The 21,147-nt window shown below is 33.4% G+C and overlaps 1 protein-coding gene across 2 annotated transcripts in view; it reads left to right on the forward strand.

Annotated features, from left to right (window-relative positions):
• LOC122041058 (probable E3 ubiquitin-protein ligase ARI8) overlaps positions 1–8,320 on the forward strand; it is a 65,458-nt gene extending 57,138 nt beyond the window's left edge. For both annotated transcript variants that reach the window (XM_042600601.1, XM_042600602.1), the window contains exons 11-15: positions 6,405–6,452; positions 6,642–6,713; positions 6,787–6,886; positions 6,964–7,090; positions 7,722–8,320. In XM_042600601.1, the coding sequence (XP_042456535.1) occupies positions 6,405–6,452; positions 6,642–6,713; positions 6,787–6,886; positions 6,964–7,090; positions 7,722–8,004 (630 nt within the window). In that variant the 3' untranslated portion in view covers positions 8,005–8,320. The remainder of the gene's footprint in view (positions 1–6,404; positions 6,453–6,641; positions 6,714–6,786; positions 6,887–6,963; positions 7,091–7,721) is intronic.
• The last annotated feature ends 12,827 nt before the right edge of the window (positions 8,321–21,147 follow it).

Below are 21,147 nucleotides of genomic sequence, written 5' to 3' on the forward strand. Positions count from 1 at the left end.
AGTTGCTTGGATAAACTAAGGAGTATAACATGTGTTAGTTTTTCAGAATTGATGATGTCCGAATTCATCAATTATCGACTAGGGAATATTTCAATACATTTATAATTACATATGTAAAGATGTTCACTTGTTGTGATCTAATCACAAGTTCCTATAAATCGTATTGAGAACATTCAGTAAATGAGTTTAAGAGCTAATCATATACATTAAGAATTTACATTCAAATAGTAAATTTATTTATCTAATAAATAATATAATATCTAAGGCGGTCTTAAAATAACTCTCAAATATAACAAGATCAACAAACTTATATAAAAAATTAAAGTAAAAAATAAAATATTTTAATTAAAAATTTATTAAAAAATAGACTAAAATTTTTAAAAAAATTATAAATAATTTTAGAATTTTGTAAAAAATTTATTTATTTTTAAAAAAGATATAAAATTAAATCTTTTAAATAAATTTAATTTTAGAATACAATATAAAGTATATATATAAATATATAAACCGCAGTATTTAATATAGATATTATACTTTATAAATTATAATTTTATAACTATATATTCTATAAATCAGTAATTAATTAAGTAAACTAATAGTTAATTTATATAATTATTATATATAAATTAATATTTATTATTATTTTTTAATATCCAATAAAAAAGAAAAATAAATTGATGTCAAAAATAAGAAAATATGCTATGAAATTATTGTGAGATTAGGGTAACACTTATTATAAATCTTTTCTATTAACAATTCTTTCTAATAATAATGTTTAGATTTGGCTTGCAAAATATTTTATTTAAATAATTTAGATTAGGAGATTGAGAACAAGCTTATGAATTGCAAATTTTAAACTCGTTAAAACAAACTTATAAATAATTAAAATTTCCAAAAATAATAAATAATTCATTTTTTTTGTTAATTAATTTTTAAAATATGATTTTACTTGTTCGGTAGAATTTTAGTTTTGGAACTATATATAAATATATAAAGTGTAATTTTCAATATATATTATATAAAGTAGATAAACAGTTACTATATAAGCATATATTATATAAATTAATAAATAATTAATTGGACTGATAATGAATTAATATAATTACAATATCTAAATTTATATTTTTGTTAGTATTTTTTATATCAATAAAAATATAAATAAATTAAATTAAATTAAAAGATTTGGATTATAAAATCGAAACTTATATTTTAAATTAATTCAAATCATGGTTTAAAGTGCCGTGCCGAAACGGGCGAAACGTCTCGTTCTGCTCGGCGACCGGCACCGGCATGACCTCGGCACCAGACCCACGACAGGTGCGACGTGTTGCGCGACCCCGTGGCAGGAGTCGCTCGACCCTGCAACAGTAGCAGAGAGGTCGCATAACCCTTCCGCTGCCGCCGTGGAGGCATCGTGCGACCTTGCGGTCACTGTAGAGGGGTCGCATGATCAACGTGGTCGCATCGAAGGAGTCATGCAATCCTCACGGCCATGGTTGGTCGCACAATCCTGCTACAACAAGGCATCGTGCGACCTTGCGGTCACTGTAGAGGGGTCGCATGATCAACGTGGTCGCATCGAAGGAGTCATGCAATCCTCACGGCCATGGTTGGTCGCACAATCCTGCGACAACACCGAAGTCGTGCTGGCTCATGAGTGGTGTCGGAATTCAGATTTTTTATAATTAAACTTGGGTTAATTTTTTTAATCAATTCCTAGTTATGGTGGAGATAATCTAAAGAAACTTTATTAAACCTTAATAAAATTATCTAATTAATTTTATATTTCATTTATTTTAATTTAAAAATTATAATAAAATTTTTATTTATTTATTTATCTATTTTCATATCTTTTTCTTTTTTAAAAGATTATTTTTTATCTTGTTTATTTTTAAAATATTTATGTTAAATATTTTAGTTTTTAATTAATATATTTTATATTTAAAATATATCGAAACTATATCGGCACGCTACGATATGGAACCGAAACTGTATCGTTCCGATCCAAGACCAAAACTTCGACACGGGTCGAAATTTTAAACCTTGATTCAAATTCATATTAATAAAGTATTAAATTAATTTTAAATCTTTAAAAATATTTTTATAATAAATTTTTTTAAGATATCTAAGAAATAAAAAATATTCCATTGGTGCACCCAAGAAAGCAGTGAGTGAAAATAAAATGAAGCTTTTGCTTGTATCTTTAGGTTGATTCAAAAGAAGCGGAAATGAATATCTATTAAATAGCTAATTCGAGAGAGAACAAGGATTCTTATCCAAATAAAATGTATTAAAGATTAATATAGTAGAGTACTAATGATGGATGAGGAAATAAAGGAGCGATTGAATTGATATTTTTATCATTTTTTTAATGAAGGTTTAGGTACCAATTTAAGAAATTTAAATAGTTCAGTGGAATATAGAAAGTTAAATTATTATTGAAGAATTTAAATTTCAAAAGTAGAATAGGTGTTAAATGAGATACAAAATGAAAAAACAATTAGACTGAATGTATTTCAATAGAGGTATGGGAGGGTCTAAGGAAACAGGATATTGAATTGTTTATGAAGTTATTCAAACCTTGAATTGTTTACGAAGTTATTTAACCTAAAATTGAAAAACAAAAAAAATATAAAAAAATGTCTTATCATTTAAGGGTAAGTATTCTAATCTCTTTTACAAAGGAGATGTATAAAATTGTGTGAATTATAGCGACCTTAAGCTAATGGGCTATACTATGAAGCTTTAGGAAAAATGTTAAGATTAAGGAGACTAAGGTAATTAAAAATCAATTTGAATTTATGCTTTGATGGTCAATGATAGCAACTATACTTCTCAAACATAAAGTATCTAGAAACAAATTAGGATTATATATGGTATTCATTGATATATAAAAAGTTTATGATAGAGTTTTGAAGGAAATTATATGGAGAATTTTCAGTGTTCTAAAATTTGCCATAAGTGACCACCTAGGCATTATGTGGTAGCCTACAACACCAGAAAGTTGGAAGGCAGCCCTATGTGGCATGACATCGCTGCAAGGTAGACAATGATGTTTTGGTCTTTTAAATTAAAAGCCGAGTTTGTCTAACCAATTAAAGCCCTAAATCATTTTTAATCGTCGTGGAAGGTCTGCCTCTTCGTCTGCTTCTCGCGTTTGTTCGTCGCCGCGAAAGGTCTGTTTGTCGCTGCAGAAAGGTCTGGAACTCTGCCTCTTCGATCATTGTGGTAAGTTTATTTTGTTTTGTTAATTTCTTTTAGCCCGAATGTCACGAGACATCTAGGACGGTGCAGGATGCATCGTGGGAAGTGTCTGCAGCCACCGGAAGCTTCACTGGAGGTGTTTGTAGCCACTGAAGACGTCGTTGGACGCGTCCTGTGATGCTTTTGCCGGCGCCAGACGCGTCTTGTGACGCTTCTAGAGCCATCGGAAGCATCGAGGGACATCAGACCTGTCGCAGGAGGCGCTCGTAGCTACCGGAAGCACCGAGGGACGGACGCGTCGCAGGACACGTTCGACGCCGTCTCGCGATGCTTCCGGTGGCTCCGGACGCCCCCCGCAACCCTTCCTGCCCTGCCGGAAGCCTTGAGGGACGTTGCCGGATGCTTTCGGCACCATTGGATGCCTCTCGTGATGGGTGGCGTTGCAATCGCGGTACTGTTATAAACAAAATTTTGATTTAATTAATTCAAACAACTCCCAACTAGGATAGTTCCAATAATAGATTTTCATAAAATCTAATTAAATTATCTCAATAAAATATATTTAAAATTTTCAAAAGATTTTAAAATATTATTAATTTATATAAATAAGATTTAAATATATAAAAATATATTTAAACTTTAAAAATTCTAATAAATATTATTAATTTATATAAATCAGATTTAAATATTATTAGAATAAATATGTGATATTTTATTGGTTGTGTAATTTTGAACCTATTTTAAATTTGATATTATTGTGTTGGAGTTATAGTATGTGATTTATTATGTAATTTATATTGATACTGAGGAATCTGCCTAGTGGCGCCTAGTCCCTTCCTAGGCGCTAGGTGCGCCCGACTAGCACTTAATGAATTTTAGAATCTTGAAGAATTTTAAAAAAGAAAGGTGTTAGCATAGTGTAAATTGAAATAATTATAGATATGAATGAGGATGTAATGACAAGGGAAGAATTTAGGCGGATTAATTGAAGTATTTCCTATAAAGATAATGTTATCTTAAGCATCGTTTAAGTCTATATTTTTGTATACTAATTATGGATGAACTCATTGGACACATCCAAGATACGTTACCATGGTGCATGGTATTTATAAATGACATTGTTTTGGTTAATGTGACAAGTAAAGGAGTATTATTTGAATCTTAGTTGGAAACACTAGATGCAAAAAAGTATTAGCCTTAGTAAAGACATAATATATAAAATTTAAATTAAGTAGTTGATATAATAATACAATTATTAAAATAGGAGATGACGAGTTACTTGTAACTGAAAGCTTTAAGTATTTAAGATCATTTTTTTAGAAATGATGAATGGGTTGATAGAGATGCTTTATATAGGATACAAGTAGGATAGTTGAAATGGAAAAGAGTATAAGGTGCCTCTAAAGGTTAAAGGGAAGTTTTTCAAAAATGATGGTTGAAAGTTATATGTAGTTAAATGTTGGGCTATGAATCGAGCGTACGAGCATAAGATGAGAGTCGTTGAGAAAAGTATGTCAAGTGTATGCGTTGACATACGAGGACGGAAAAGATAAGAAATTAAAATATTAGAGAAAAGTGAGGATTGTACTTATTGACGGAAAACTACACACGTTTAAAATGATATGAACATATAGATAGGCAACAATCATGTGAGACAATTATAAATACCATATTTATCAAGGAGAAGACTAAAGAAGACTAAATAATAATGATAAAATAGGTTAAAATTTATTTAAATATATATGAAAATATAATAAGGGATTAACCTTAATGGTGTTGGAGGATCTATATAGCCGATGCCACTTAGTGGGATAAAAACTTACTACTATTGTTGTATATATACTATTTATTAATTTTTAAAAATATTGAAATTTAAAATTATGTTCCCATTGCTGGCCAATAACTTATCAATTCAATCATGACAATGAATTGCCATGATGTTGCTACCACATCTCGAAAACTAACTAAAAATTTAAAAAACTTAAGTCTCACAAGAAGGAGAAAAAAAAAAAAAAATCAGACCAGCTGCCAGTCCAACTGTTGGACTGAAAGAGAAATAAGAGAAGCCAACAACTTGCAACTTAAATGGAAGCTGGAACTATCCATATAAGTGAGATGATGCCACAACCAGCAAGGAACAAAAGGTTGAGTCAATGAATGCCACAAGAATGGTCTTGATAAGTTCAATGTTCCATGCAAGAACCAATAAAGTGAGAGCTTCACCAATACATGACTCATCTTCCCCTCTCCTAGCTGAACACCTCCCCTATTCATAGGGAAACACGTTGACCTTGCCTTTATGGTCCTAAAAGAACAAGTGAGATTAAAGCCCATTACATTCCGTTGGACTCTTAATTATCTAGTTAACCTAATTGGAGACTTGGATTAAGTTAAATTGGATGCAGCAACTCCAACCGCAACTCTAGCCTTGAATTCTTCGATTGGGCCATTAAATGTTTTCTTCATAATCTTAGCTAGGGCCCTTTGTAATTGGTTCTTCTGGGATATGTAAGAGGTCTTCTACTTGCCTTGGAATTAACTGCTCCTTCCTACCAGTTACTTCAGCTCGAGTCTCCTCTGTTTGCTTAGCCGCAGCTCAATCTTTCTCTTGGATCTCATCACTTAGTATTTACCATCTTTATTTTTGTATCTTAATGTATTTTGGTTTTTAAAACTGTTATTTGCTGGGTGCAAATGTGAATTTCAGTCATTTTTAAATTGCAATTTCAGTTGCAACTTCAAATGCAAATTAATATGTAGATCAGTTACCACTTCAAAGCAACCTAAACAATTTTCTGCAATTGCTATTTGTGGTTATGTATTTGTTGGCAGTCAAATAACACCCCCAGATAAGTTAGACTAATTTGAGAAGCTTAATGAATATGTAAATAATAATTATACCAAGACTCTCTGTCGATGGTATCTGAGATATTTCCTCACGTGCTTGAATTGTGATAAGCAAAGCCTTATCTGTGGGAGAAAAAGGTTTTTATTTCTTTGTAATAAATTTTCATGCTTTTATTTTACTTGGATTATACTTTTCATTCTCATTATTTGTCAGGACTAAGAACATGCCATACTTGACTCTGCCATCTGCTGCAGCTGCACTTGATTTTATTGCATTCTCTTTTGGATCTTTAGTCCCTTAATTTTAATTTTATTTCTCTTTGCATCCTAACATAGTTTCTTGTTATTTGCAGTCAAGGCAAAAGGCACTTTCAGATTTACATAGCATGCAAAATGAAAAGGTGGAAAACTTGATTGTATTAATAGGGTTATAATTCTGAAAATATATTTCTAATTATTACCAATCTTATTTAAGCAAGCATGGCTTGGAGGTGGTATTTGTTACTTGATGGTTTTGCCCACTGTGCTTGCCTGCCGTTTAATACAAGCTCTGATGCAAAGTTTCCTACTCACAATTTTCTATGTTTCAGCTTGAGAAACTGAGTGACCGACAAAGCCAACCTGAGTCACAGCTCAAGTTCATAATAGAAGCCTGGTTACAGGTAAAAGTAAATAAGAAATAATGTCTAGTGTTTTCATCTCGTGTGCTGACATATCTCCTGTTGTCAATATTAGATTGTGGAATGTAGGCGAGTGTTGAAATGGACATATGCGTATGGTTATTACCTACCTGAGCACGAACATGCCAAGAGACAGTTCTTTGAATATTTGCAAGGTAGGTATGCATCATCCTTTCTTTCGGCTGGCAAATACATGTTACTACTGAATTAATTATGCTTATTTCTTACTTAGGTGAGGCCGAGTCTGGATTGGAACGTCTTCATCAATGCGCTGAGAAGGAGCTCCAGGTATACCTTGATGCAGAAACTCCTATGAAAGATTTCAATGATTTCCGCACCAAGTTAGCTGGTTTGACGAGGTACCTTTTTTTTTTCAAGTCTCAATTGGTAGTTTAGGAAAATTGGAGTTTGGCTTCTACTTTCTGCAAAAATTTACATATATTGTGTAATGTAAATTGTTGTATAAGTTGCTCTACATGCAGAGTTAGGACTTTACACGCCTCACCTCTTTATGTCTAGCAACTTTACACAGTTAAAAATTTGAAATTTGGATTTCAGACATGGGAATCCCTTAGGATTCTCGAGTAGCAGAATTCATTACATACACTAATTGCGAGTTTAGATAACATTTCATCATATCATATCAGAGGTACATAAAATATATTCAGTCTGTGAATAAAGTTGTCATGTCCCAATTAATGTTGTGCGCCTGAAGGGGAAATTTGCTCTTTTCCTGTAATTACTCCTACATGCCATTTAAATTGGATGATACTGTGGTCTAATTCATATTATATTTGTTACGTTAACAAATTTTTTTTTTCTGAGTTGCTTTGTGCTATTCTCATCTGCAAACCCAGAATCCAAACTCAATGTGGGGATCATCCACATTGTAGTTCTAGATTTCTATATGTGACGAGGATATTATTTTGTGGTGCATTGTCTAATGACAATTCTTTGTTTTTCCCCTATTTGGGCTCACGTAAATTTCAGTGTGACCCGCAACTACTTTGAAAACCTAGTCCGAGCCCTGGAGACTGGTTTAAAGGATGTAGGCTCTTCTAATAGCGAAGCTACCTGTAGTAAAACTTCAAGTTCGAAGAGTTTGGGCACAAAGGGAAAGGGTGGTAAGTCTAAAGCAACAGGAAACAATTCCAGATTAGCTGGTGGTCCCAGTCACAGTTTGGATGAGAGCAACCTCTGGTCCTGCGATCACTGCACCTATGCCAACCCTAAATCTGCCAAGGCATGCCAGATGTGCGAGCATCGGAGGTAGAACAGTGAGAGCATCTTCCCAATGGCAGTTTCATCTGTCTTCACATCGCCAGTCTCATCTGTCTGTAAAGAAACATTAAAGTTATTTTGGTAGGATCTAGTTCTGTGATCATTCCACAAGCCAGTGCCCATGATCTAAGGTTATTTGCACATTGCAAGAAGGGAAATGAAATAACAGGAAACCTATTGCGAGGGGAGGAAAAATGAAACAAAAGAATTCTGTTTATGTATGTTTGTTAAATTATAAGCTGATAGTTTCATTGTACTATCTTGTTAAATATATGTATATAGATTTTTAATGGTGGCTCTTTTCCAAACACACTTGTTTTCAGAGAGTATCAACAGCAGTTGCTCATGTTAAGAAGGCATTACAAGTCTGAGAAAATGTCTATCATTGAATTGAATGACAATGGTGACGGTCCTAGCAAACTGAACATATTTAGCAGACACTAACTGCCATTGTCTCGTAAAATTGTGATCAGATCTGCCAGGCCTTTGCTCAATTATTTCTAGTTAGTTGACCACTGATGAAAAATAGCAAAATTGATTAATATTGTATTTTATTTGCATTTAAACTTTTGCATTTTAATCAATATTTAGATGATAAAATAAGTCGAATTGAATTAACAAATTAGGTTTTGGGCATTAAGTTGAATTCAAATTTGGTTTTGAAGGAATTCATTGGATGTAACAGTCTGATGGTTCTAGAAATGCTGGTCTTTAATCTAACCATTCAAGGCTATTATGGTTTGGTTCACGGTTTATCATGGTTTAAGATTATTATTATTTATTAAATAAATATTTTAAAAATTCTAAAGTTTAAAAAATTAAAATTAAAAAAATTTATACTTATTTAAATCGTCTATTATTTTAGGAGATTGAGCAATCAAAGTTTATGTAATTTGTTTATCCTTTTTACCCTTGTGGGTATTAAAGTCTTCTATCTCGTCATTTAAAAGTTACATTTTTTTGTATTCTCTTTTAGCTCTCGTTTATTCATCAAGTTACGCTTGTGCTCATCCAATATATTACCTTTGAAACTAAATATTTGTTTTACGACAACGGTTGGCAATGTAAGATGAGAAAATTCTGAGTCTCTCATGATCATTACTATAGAATATCGAAATTTATCTCGTTATTTGTCACTAGAATCAAAAGAAATAATAAAATAATTTTTAAATTTCTATTTGAAACTTGAGTTTCCTCATTAATATTTTGTCCGTTCTCTTATAAAAGTTGTGCTTTTATTGGTTCTGTATTATTACTATTACTAATATTTTATATTTCAGATATATTAGTTTCTAATTTATATTTTAAACTATAATCTTTATAAATATTATATAAATTATTTCTAGTATTTTGTATAATATTAACAGGATAAAGAAAAAAAAATACTCTTTTAAATGAAATTAAGACATTATAATACCTAACTAACATTTCATTGTCATGTAAAATATCCAATTTAAGTGGTCTAAATTAAATAACTAAATAAATTTAAAAATATATTTTCCATTTTGTTCTCATTGCTAATATGCAAGGAGATAAAAATTTATTCATAACATATTCATTGAAAATTAAGATTATATTATAAAATTTCATTGTAACTAAATAAAAGTAGGGTAATAAACATTGAAAAATTATTCAGTTGTATAATTTAATATTTTTAAAATTTTATAAATACTACTATATATATATATATATTTCATTAGTATGCAAATAAATATATATCAGTATTATTTTTATTTTGTGTAAAAAATGAACACAGTAGTTTTCTATATTAAAATGAATCTTGTAATAATTGATATGTCGAATTCCAATATATTAGTACATCACATGATTTTTTTTTACAAAATCTATTTTATTATTTCATTATATTAGGATTTGACCGTAAATAAGAAATAATATTTTTTATTGATTTAATTTGATTTTTTAAAATTGTTAATCTATTTTGAAATGTATAAATTTAAAACATAGTATTCGAATATGAAAAAAAAAAAAACCATCACACTAACATATAAATTTAAGTTCATCAAGTAGAGTCTTAGAACTAACTTTATCAAATGACATTTAAAATATTTTAGAAGTTATTACATATGTTTCTAAAATTAAATATAACAATTGAGAGATGTTAGGAGCAGTGTGTGCTTCATCAAAGACTTAATATGCTAATAAATGTGTTTGAATTGTCTAGGAGTTATCAGTACAATGATAACTCATTCCTATATATGTATGACTTTATCAATAACCACTTCAAATATTTGAACATAAAAATATTTTATTATTTAATTTATTAAAGTTTTCAATTAAATAATTTTTTCCTTGCCTTATTAATTTTATAATTGCATAAGTATATTTCGGGTAACATATTTAGTATATGAGTTAAGTGTTTCTAGATAGAAATCTCGAAATGTGCTTTTAGATTCAAAATTGAAAGAAAGATGTTTTATTGAAATAAATCTAGATAATGATTATTTTAATTTATTATCAGAATATTTAAATAAATTTGAATCGGTACCGTCACTATTCAATGAAAATTTGGACAATTACGTTTTAGAACGTTTGACTCCAAATTTTGTTGGGTGATTTGTTTCAACGTATCACTTTAATGACCTATATGTTAGTATTAGCCTTTTGAGCCAATTTTGAGATAATTGACAAAGAAATTTTTGTATTATATTTCATTAATAAAAGGTAAATTTTATGGTTATTATATTTACTTCAGATAAGTGCTAGATAAGTATAACAATATCCTAGGATAATGAGTTATGGTCTATAGCATATCAATCGATTGAATTAATAGTGGGATGCTGTAAATATATATAGAACACTACTCTTAAACTATTTTGAGTCAAGTATTAATATATAAGGACAATATTAATACATTGAGACAAATATATAGGTCAATTGGTGACTTAATCACATAAGTCATGGATATAATATATTAAGTTGACATATGGGTATATATTAGATAATATGTACTGAATTGACCTGCCATGAGAATGTTTCATGGATCAACGATATGAGTATCATAAACATTCTCATAGTGACTATTAGTATAAATAATCCTTAGACCTGAAGTCACTATGATTCCATACATAAGAAGTTATGTACTTTTGGTATCGACAAACGTCACCTGTAATAAGATAGACTATAAAGTCAATCACTCCCTTTTATATGACAGAAATGATATCTGTGAGCCCCTTGATTAAGTAGGACTACTAAAATGTATGACCATGCTCAAATAAATCAATATGAGATATGAGCTCATTTGGTTAAGTGAGTCTACTTAGATATCAAGAAATGCAAAGATTGATAAGAGGATGACATGGTCTATGCCTTAACTAAGTTTTTGACTAACTCTCTTTTTAAAGCTAGGTACTTAATTAAGTTTTTAACTAAGTCTCTTTTTAAAGTTAAAGTACTTAACTCAGTCTTTATCAAAATCTTTTTTTTTTTCAGCTAAGTATTTAGCTAAGTATTTTTTCAAAGAAATCATTTTCAAAAGTTAAGTATTTAGCTAAGTTTTTTCTAAGCTAAACACATTTTTTTTTAAAAGAAAAGTTAAGTGTTATTTTCAGGGGGAGCTTAAAGAAAAAAAAAAACTTTTCAAATTTATTTTTTTTCTCTCTACTTAGTCGCCATTTTGTATACATGTGAAAGGGGGAGAAAGATGTTAAAAGTAAAGTAAAATGCTTTACTAAGGGGGAGTGAGTAACATTTTATTTTTTGCTTTGAAAAATATTACTTGAAAATTTACTTGTTAATTATTCTTCATGTCGTACTATTTTGTATATTTTTATTTAACTTTTGAACCAGGTTTTCATAGTCAAAAAGGGAGAGATTGTTGGTATAGAGAGCACCAGACGATTGAACTTATGTTTTGATAATGGCAAAGGGATTCAAAGTTAAGCTATCTTAGGCAAAGAAAAGTCCTAGTTGTCGTTAGGCAGGTTGAGGACTTGGGCAAAGGGGGAGATTGTTAGGTAACGAAGTCCTGGTCTGGGGGACTGGACGAAGTCTTGACGGGTAGAGGACTTTGGGTGAAATCCTAGAGTCAAGGACTCTAGATGAAAATCTTGGAGGTAATGGACACCAGGTGGAAGATTGGACGAGTTGCGGATCAAAAGTTCAGCATGAAGTCTTGAAGTCTCAGATGCTGAGCAAAAGTCCAAACGGTCTGGAGGACTGTTCTGGCAAAATGTAATTTCTCCTGAGATGAGTAGGTGAGGACGCGTTCCCAGAAGAGGGAATAATAGGCATCGGTCCAACCTAGAGTTTTAGCAAAACTTAAAGTCAGGACCAGATAGTCCGAAAGCTATAAAATCTCGTCATTCTTTATATATTATTTTCCTGGACTAACTCTTTTTTGCAGAAAAGAGAAGTGGGAAAAAGGGGTGTGAGGCACTAGAAGGGGTTCGAGCGCCCGGAGCTAGTCCAGGTCCTAAGAAAGGATCCGAGTGCTCGGAAGGGATCCGGATGCCCGAAGCTAGTCCGAGTGCTCGGACCAATGTCGTCCGGACTAGAAAAGTTATCTCGAAGCTAAGTTGGAGCGTGACGGTTGGTCGAATCCATGTCAATGGTCCAAGCTTCCGGAGGGCTTCCTGGCGCTCAAAATGAGCTATAAATAGAGGCTTCGACCAGTTGCTCAAGAACAACATTCCAAACAACTTTCACTTCTTCATGCTACTCAGAAAACACCTCCTTGATGCCCGAAAGTTGCTCCGACGACGACTACACTGAAGATCAAATCTTCCAAGTTGTCAGTATTGTTTTTATTCAAGTTACTCATGTTTAAATTGTAATCATTTATTGTAACTTTCTGATTGATTAGTATTTTCCTAATGAAAGTACTTTCACGTGCAGACCTTGGAGTAGGAGTTACCACAGGCTTCGAACCAAGTAAATCATAGTTGAGTTACCATTGTTCTTTTGTCTCTTTCTTTATTTTGCTACCTTTACTCTCTTTGATTGTTTTAAAAATGAACGTAAAAACCACAAGTGCTATTCACTCTCCCTCTAGCGCGTCTCGATCCTACAATTACTAGTTGGGTAGTGGATAGAGTTATATTTTCTTGTTGGCTCGGTCAGTAGAGGACTGATTTACACTTTTGACTTGGTCAATAGAGGATTGATTTACTCTTGTTAGTTCAGTTAGTATAGGACTAATTTACTCTTGTTGGTTTGATCAGTAGAGGATCGATTTACTTTTATTGGTTTGGTTAGTGGTGGACCAACTTACTCTATTTCACGGAGATTCTGACCCTTGGATTATTTGTGTTTGGTTAGATAAACTATAAGACACATTTTGATATATGCATTGTATAGACATAGAAAGGATTGAATTAAATGTACACCAATATTGTCTCAACTTGTCATGCCCCACGGGTAAGGTTGTCCGACGAAAATTGGACAACACCTCCCCTATAGCAGTGACAAATAAAATATGTATACATTGGCCCAAGGCTATTCACAAGCCATCAATAGCCCACACGGCTGGATATAAAACACAACCACGTAGTGATATACACAACCCACAGAGCTGGAACAAAAACAACATAACAACGTAGTTATATAGTAAGCAGCCCACACGATTGTAGCAAAACACAACGGAAGTCACAAAATAACGAACGCAAACCCACAATACAACTAACTGTGAGCCGATCCGGCTTGACACAACCACATCAAACTAAATACAAGAACCCATAAAGCTAAACTCCATACAAATGATGCATATACACGAACAAGCCCAAAGCCAAAAATGCGAATGAAAGCAATAACAGAAGAAGTCACTCGATATGACATAAGACTGGAAAACAAGATCTCCAGGAAACATAAATCCTTTACCTGCTGCCTGGCGAAAGAAAACTAGTTTATGGAGTGGTGAGTGCTGGGACTAAGCGGGTAATAGATAGATAATGCATGAACATAATAAAAAACTAGAGATACAAAGGTATACAGTCTCGTAGGAAAAATAGCAGATGCTATAGTGATATCATAATAAATATCCATACCTAAAACCATATCCTAGGCTAGAAATAGAAGGTCAGGAGTAGTAAAGATCTGCTACAGTACTGCTCATAACTACAAGGATAATATGTGAGGTATATACATACTACTAACAAGTAAGCCAGTGTCTAAGCACATGAAACAGGTATATAACTCAACATATGTAAGCATATCACATTGATATAATAAAACAATTGCATAAGTAGGCAATCAACATCATCTGCAAGTATAAATAACAACATATGCACGGATGGTCACCTCATCCACACCTCTGCACCACGACCCCTATCTGGTCGAGAGGCTGGATCGATGATAACTGTACTCACTCAAAGGCTGCCACTACTCTCGAGTGACTAGTGGACAGGTGTTGAGGAGCTATCTAGCTACATAACGAAGGGGGTTCCTGCTGCTCACAACTCCAGCTACCACTACCCATGAGTGGCCGAGAGTGCGACTCTGGCCAACGACTCTCTCAACTATAAGGGATACATGATTGTCGGCATGCATGCAATGGCATGATATGCAAGATGCAACAATCAACACATATATAAATAGAAATCAGGTATGCTACATGAAGCCAACATACTCAACAAGATAGAGAATAAACAGCAATCAAAACAAGTAAGCATGGTATATAGTATATAGTATCTGCTAAATAGCATGAATAACAACGTGAGACTGTATAGATATAAAAACGAGTATTCTAAAGATCGAGTGGATAAACATCAAGCATAAAAAAAATATGAGTGGAGTCAAGGTAAATACACTAACTATCCAAATATATAGCTCATGCATTAAGGTCAAAGTACTAAAGAGACAAAGCAGGAAATACTCACCTTAAATGTAGATCGTCCTGAACTATCTCCATGTCGAGATGTGTCTCTGACTAATATCCTGCAACATATAATACATAATACTACTAAGTTCCATCATAAGTCAAATAGTTAATCCTAATCCGATTAGGATTCCATACTTTAATTCCATTTAATGATCCAACACTTCCTTCATAGCTAATCTCTGTATCAATGAATCCAATTCAATTAGTTAACCCTTCTTGTTAACATACTTCAATTACCCAACAATACATGAACTAACAATCTAACTAATCCATTATCTCTTATCACCATAATTAATTATCCTACCAATAAGAATGAATCCACTTATTTAATAATCAACACGTCATGAATGCAACTCACATAATTCATCTACCTCAATTAATGAAATCCATAATTAATCACCACTAATCATCATACTAATCAAATTCAATGTAGAAATAAAATCAACTTTAAAACTCACCCAAATCTGAAGCCTTGGCCGGTGTTCCACAATCGGAGTAAACCACTACCAAAATTGATGATGAAAGCTACAAGAATCTTTCAAGTAGCTAACCACAATATCCCAAAACCAAAAATAAAATCAAACCTTTACAAATCTAACACCAAGTGTGTCTTACCCCCTGATCTAGATCCACCAATTCCTCTCAATGCTGCTGTGGTGGCGTGCTTACCAAAATGGAATAAACGGAATGCGGAAGGGAACGAAATGTGGAAGTAAAAGGATAAGAATATAAATACTTACTTAAATTACAAACACTTCTTATTTCAGGAGACTCTTAAAGACTATGAGGCTTCGATGCTTACACAGGCTCCTCTACTCGTCTTATATAGAAAAAGAGAAGAAAGCCTTGGGTGCTCTGTGGGCCCCATCGACAAGATTTTTCTCTTATCCGATAAGATCGAATGTATGAGGTGTCCTATCTTTACTTATGGACAAGACGTAAAGAAGGATTGGATTCCTTCTTTTACAACATACCTTATGGACAGGATATAAAGAAGGATTAGATTCCTTCTTTTACAACATACCTTATGGACATGATGTAAAGAAGGATTATATTCCTTCTACACACTTGGAAGGAATATATTCCTTCCTTTACATCGCACTAAAGTACACAATATATTCTTTAAACTTTGAAATTGGAAATTCGTCGAACCACATCGCTAAGTAGATATGCTATCTGTTCCAGCTATTGATCAATTTGTCTCATAGCTGGTAACCAGTCATGCCACCAATTATCTTTTGTACTCAGAGACTGACATTCTTTTACTTTCAACATATGTATTATACGTAGCTGTTGAAGCGTGTTTTGTGCTTAGACATCAATTTGTTGTTGTAATTGGTGCAGATCTTCGCGTCTTTGGTTATCAGACTCAAGGTTGATATGGTATTTTCGTTTGAGCATCTGCTGGTATTGTTCAACCAATGGCAAAGATTATTGAGTGCTTCCGAAAGAACCTCCTCTGCTTTCGGTGTTGGTGCTTGCAGGACTTCCTGGAGAGCCTGAGGGATTAACCCCAAACCATTGAGAACTTCTTTTGGCCATTTTGAAATAGTAAGGCAAGTAATTAGTCGGGATAAAGAATCTGCAAGTAGATTATCCTTGCCTTCAATATGTTCAAATGTAATAGGAATTCCGGTGCCGGTTATATAATCTGTGAATGTCAACCAACGAATCCTTGAAGGTTTGTTGGTTGTTGTCTTTCCGAAAAAGCTAACAATTGCTTGGCAATCAATACGAATGATTAATTCCCTTTTGTCAAGATAGTAGATTTTCAATGCTTCAAGGGAATTCATTATAGCATAAATTTCGGCATCAATGGTGGACTTTGTTGGTGAGAACTTGCCACTAGCATAAGCACACACCTTTTCTGAAGATCGGGGGTCAAACTTACAAATTTTCCATTTGCAAACTCCTCCCCAGCCATCTGAACACCCATCAGTTTCAAGAATAATAAAACTTTCTTCGGGAGGTATCTCCAATTGAGGGAGATTTCGAACTATGTCTTTGATTTTCTTTACTAATAACCAATCTTGAGAGTTCATTCGCTTGTCACGAGTCGGACTTGTTTTTGCATACAAAGGGCCGAGTAACTTACCCAAATTGGGAATATAATTCCTTGCATAATTAAGAATGCCTAGCCATGAACGCATCCCCTTTTTGGTCATGAGGTCTTCCTCTTGGAATTTAGTGATTTTTGTAATTATGTGCGGCTGGAGCTTAATCTGTCGATTTCCCAATACAACACCTAGGAATTTTATTTCTGGAACTGTAATTTTGAGTTTAGTTAGGCTCAAGATCAAGCCATTTTCTTGACAGATGGAGAGCATAATCTTCAAGTGCTTTGCGTGCTCTTGTTCTGTTTTTGAGAAAACCAATATGTCATCTATGTATACTGCTCTAAAGTCTTCAGTGCCTTTAAAACATGTATCCATTTTTCATTGAAAAATTGTAGGTGTATTTTTAAGGCCAAAGGGCATAACTAGCCATTCATAGAGTCCATCAGGCACCCAAAAGGCAGTCCATTCAATGAACTCTGGTTGCATTGCTACTTGATGAAAACTGCTTTTTAAATCAAATTTGGAATATATAGAACTTGTGCCTACCTTTTGTAAGATCGTATTAATACCTGGCAGACTATACTGATCTTTATTCGTCAAGTCATTAAGTCGCTTATAATTAAAGACCATCCTTTCTTTGCCCTTTTTCTCTTTTCCTGTAAGGGGATCAATAGTTGTGCCAGAATTTATAATAATTGTAGTAGTGCGATGATGACTCTTACTTGGTCATCTAACTTTAAGTTTGAGTAATGCCTCAATATGCTTTGTGAAAGCAGCCTTTAGTGTTGGAGTTAGATGTTTGATTGGTTGGTCCTCTATGATAAAGTCTAGATTCTTGATGTCTAAATAACACAAAATCTTATTTTTGGCCCAATGCTATAATGGGGGTTCCCCAATATATCCTTGTTGTTCCAACTCTTTTAATAAAGGCCCAAACTGTTCAAAAAAAGTTTGTGAAGATTGTCCGAGAGAATAGAATACCACCTCTTTGATTTGTAAATATTCTTCCTCATCAAGGTCAAGCTCTTGTATTGTCGCTTGTGTATCTGCTATAGGAAGAGTGTTTACAATTGTTAGATTTTTATAAAAGGTGACAATGTTGCCCTCTATTCTGACTCCCCCGTTCATTGCACGAATAAAATTGCAACCAATAATCATTAGAATTTTGTCACCCAATATCATAGGAAAACTATAGGTGTATGGTATTCAAAAATTATTATCTCCAATAGTCATCCTTCCTTGCTTCAATTTCAATCTTGATGTTTGTTGAGAATTAATACCAGAGAAACGTACCAGAAAGGAGTTTTCTTCAAGTGCTTTACTTGGTACTGAATGCTGATCTACATGTTAGGATGTATACTAAAAGCCTACCTTTTTGTATAAATATTTATTTTAAAATAAGAATCACATTGGTCAAATGTCTGTATTTATGTTAAATATAGTTGTCCATTTAATTTATATTGAAGATAACATGGTGTGTGGTATCATACAGAAGATCATGTTATCAGTTCCTTATAAATTATAAATAGTAGCTCATACCAAGATGGATAGGGACAAACCATTGGAATGGTTGTAGTGTAATATTGATATTAGTTTATCTTGACTATAAAATTACACTAGTATACTATGAGTATATTGAGTAGGATCATTTGAGGTTGTTCTTTTTAAAAGAACAGGACCTCTGTTATTATGGAAGTGTGTGCTCTTAATCCCGACATAATAACAAGCACATATACTTAGTATTTATTTCTTTAATTTATCAATAGGTGAGATTTATTCAGTTGGATCAATAGACCCGATAAGTTGGGAAATAATATTATTTATATGGTGTATTATTGATTATAGAAGGAAACTATGTCTTAATAATCTAGGTTGATGATGTTCCCTTGAGGAGCTCATAAGGATTGTCATGTAAACCCTGTAGGTGGACCTAGTCCGGCATGACAATGAAGTTGAGTGGTGTTGGATCGATGAGTTCACTAGAGGGGGGGGGGGGGAATAGCGATTAAAAATTTCGTAGAGTAAACGCACAGCGAAAAAAGAATAAACGAAAAAAAAGAGTGACACAAGTAGTTTTTTACTTGGTTCAGCGCCTTTGTCAACTCCTACTCCAAGGTCCACACGCAAGGGTGCTTTCGATGGGCAATCCACTAGCAATTCAAAATATTACAGATGAAGTTACAATTTCTTTTAAAGGAAAATAATACCGACAATAACTAAGGAATGACAAGAAAAGCGCGTTATCGGAGGAGCGTCAAAGGAGCGTAGCACATAAGAGCAAGCTGTGGAAGATCTTCTCATTGTTGTGATGACTCCAGCCTTTACCCTCCTTATATAGGAGGTTCGGGGCGCCTGGAACCTCCAGGGCGCCCTGAATATGACGTAGCCGAGCCAACCAGGGCGCTCCACGAGGTGAAATGACGTTCGGGATAGAAATTCACTTTCGGGCGCCCGGACCTCCGGGCGCTCGGATCCCTTCCGAGCGCCCGGATCCCTTCCGGGTGCCTGGACCACTCTTCTCCAGAAAATCCTTCTCCTGCAAGAAAGAGTTAGTCCGAGGTAAAATGCAAATAATATTATCCTGCAAAATAAAGTGTTAGTACAGTTTAAAGTTAGCAACTAGTATTAGCTAGATTCCGTCTCCTCGAGACCGGAATCTAGTCACGATCTCGACTTAGATATCCGAAATGGATCTAAGTCAGATTGACGCCTAATGTTCCCTTCTCGTGAATGCGTCCTCACAGTTACTCCCCTCTAGTGACTTACCTTCTCTTACCTGGCAGACGTCCGGTCAGCCCTTCGACCCGTCTGGACTTCGTGTTAGCTACCTGGTCAGCCCGTCGACCTAGCTGAGCTTTGTTGCAATACCGAGTTAGCACAGTATTAACAGAATTCAAGTATAACCTAGGGTTACCTCCTATGGTTGCCTAGCTTCACTCACTAGGACTTTCATTGCCTGACTTCACTCACTAGGACTTCCTCCACCTAGCTTCACTCACTAGGGTCTGACTTCACTTACCGGGACTTCCACTTTACCTAACCTTTGGTTAGGATTTACCTTTGCTAGTCATCTAGTCCTGACTAGACTTCTCTCTCCCAAACATCAAGTCATGTTTGGGTCAACCCTTAGTCATATTGTCAAACATCGAAACCCTAGAGGTCAATTGCACCAACAATCTCCCCCTTTTTGATGTTTGATAATTTTCTTAAGTTAGGCTTGAGTCTTTTAAGGGTTAATTCTCAAGATTTGAGAAATTTGAAAACGTTTGAGTGTAGGTTAGGAATGTTTTTAACTTAACTTAAGATTAGTCTAACTTAAGATATCACTCTCCCCCTTTGGCACACATCAAAAGGATATGAACTTAAGGGTTAGTTTCCATTAGGTTTTGCACCAACAATGTGTGAAAAACTTTTTGAAAGTAAGTTTTCTAAGTGACAAAAGTGACTTTTGAGAGTTTAAGTTACGTTTTGATAGTGTATTTTCAAAATATTTTTCAAAGTGTTTTCACAAAAGTTTGTAAAGCAAAGAATAATTTTGTAAAAGATTATGAAAATAATTTTTCAAACTTAGTTTCAAAAGATTTTCAATAGTAATTTTTTAAAGATTACTTTTATTCTTTTAATCAGGGCTCCCTCTTAACTTGACACATTCTTAGGATTTCTTGTCAACCACATATAAAACTTCCTATGTGTGTAGGGGTTTGATCCAAATTAGAAGAACACTAAGTTTGAAGGTGAGTTTTCAAAACATTTTAAGAATATTTTTCAAATAAAGTGTGAGAGGGGTTTTCAAAATATTTTATAAAAATAATTTGTCAAAAGATTTCAAAAACACCTCCCCTAACGTCAACACTCCCCCTGAAGTCAACACTCCCCTTGAAGTCAACACTAGGGTTTGGGCATAATTTCAAGGCTTTTACACATTTTTCTTCTTAAGTGTTTAAGGGATTCAGTGTTAGTAATACTTATGTTTATCGAGTATATTATTTATATAAGTACAGTTAATGTTTGAGTTTTTACTTTAATTATTTACTTATTAATTATTTAATCAAATTTTAATTTATTTGTTAAAATTTAAGTTTCAAATTAGTTCGATCTAGTTTAATTTTAAATGGAGTTTTAAATTTCAAGCTTAAGTTCAAGTTTGAAGTTCAATTTGAAGTTAATCAAATGTCAATAATTTCATTAGGATTTAGATTTAGTTCAACTTTAAGTTTAATTGAAATACTTTCTAAGTTTAAAC

Source organism: Zingiber officinale, chromosome 2A (assembly GCF_018446385.1).
Source record: "Zingiber officinale cultivar Zhangliang chromosome 2A, Zo_v1.1, whole genome shotgun sequence".
Classification (NCBI taxonomy): domain Eukaryota; kingdom Viridiplantae; phylum Streptophyta; class Magnoliopsida; order Zingiberales; family Zingiberaceae; genus Zingiber; species Zingiber officinale.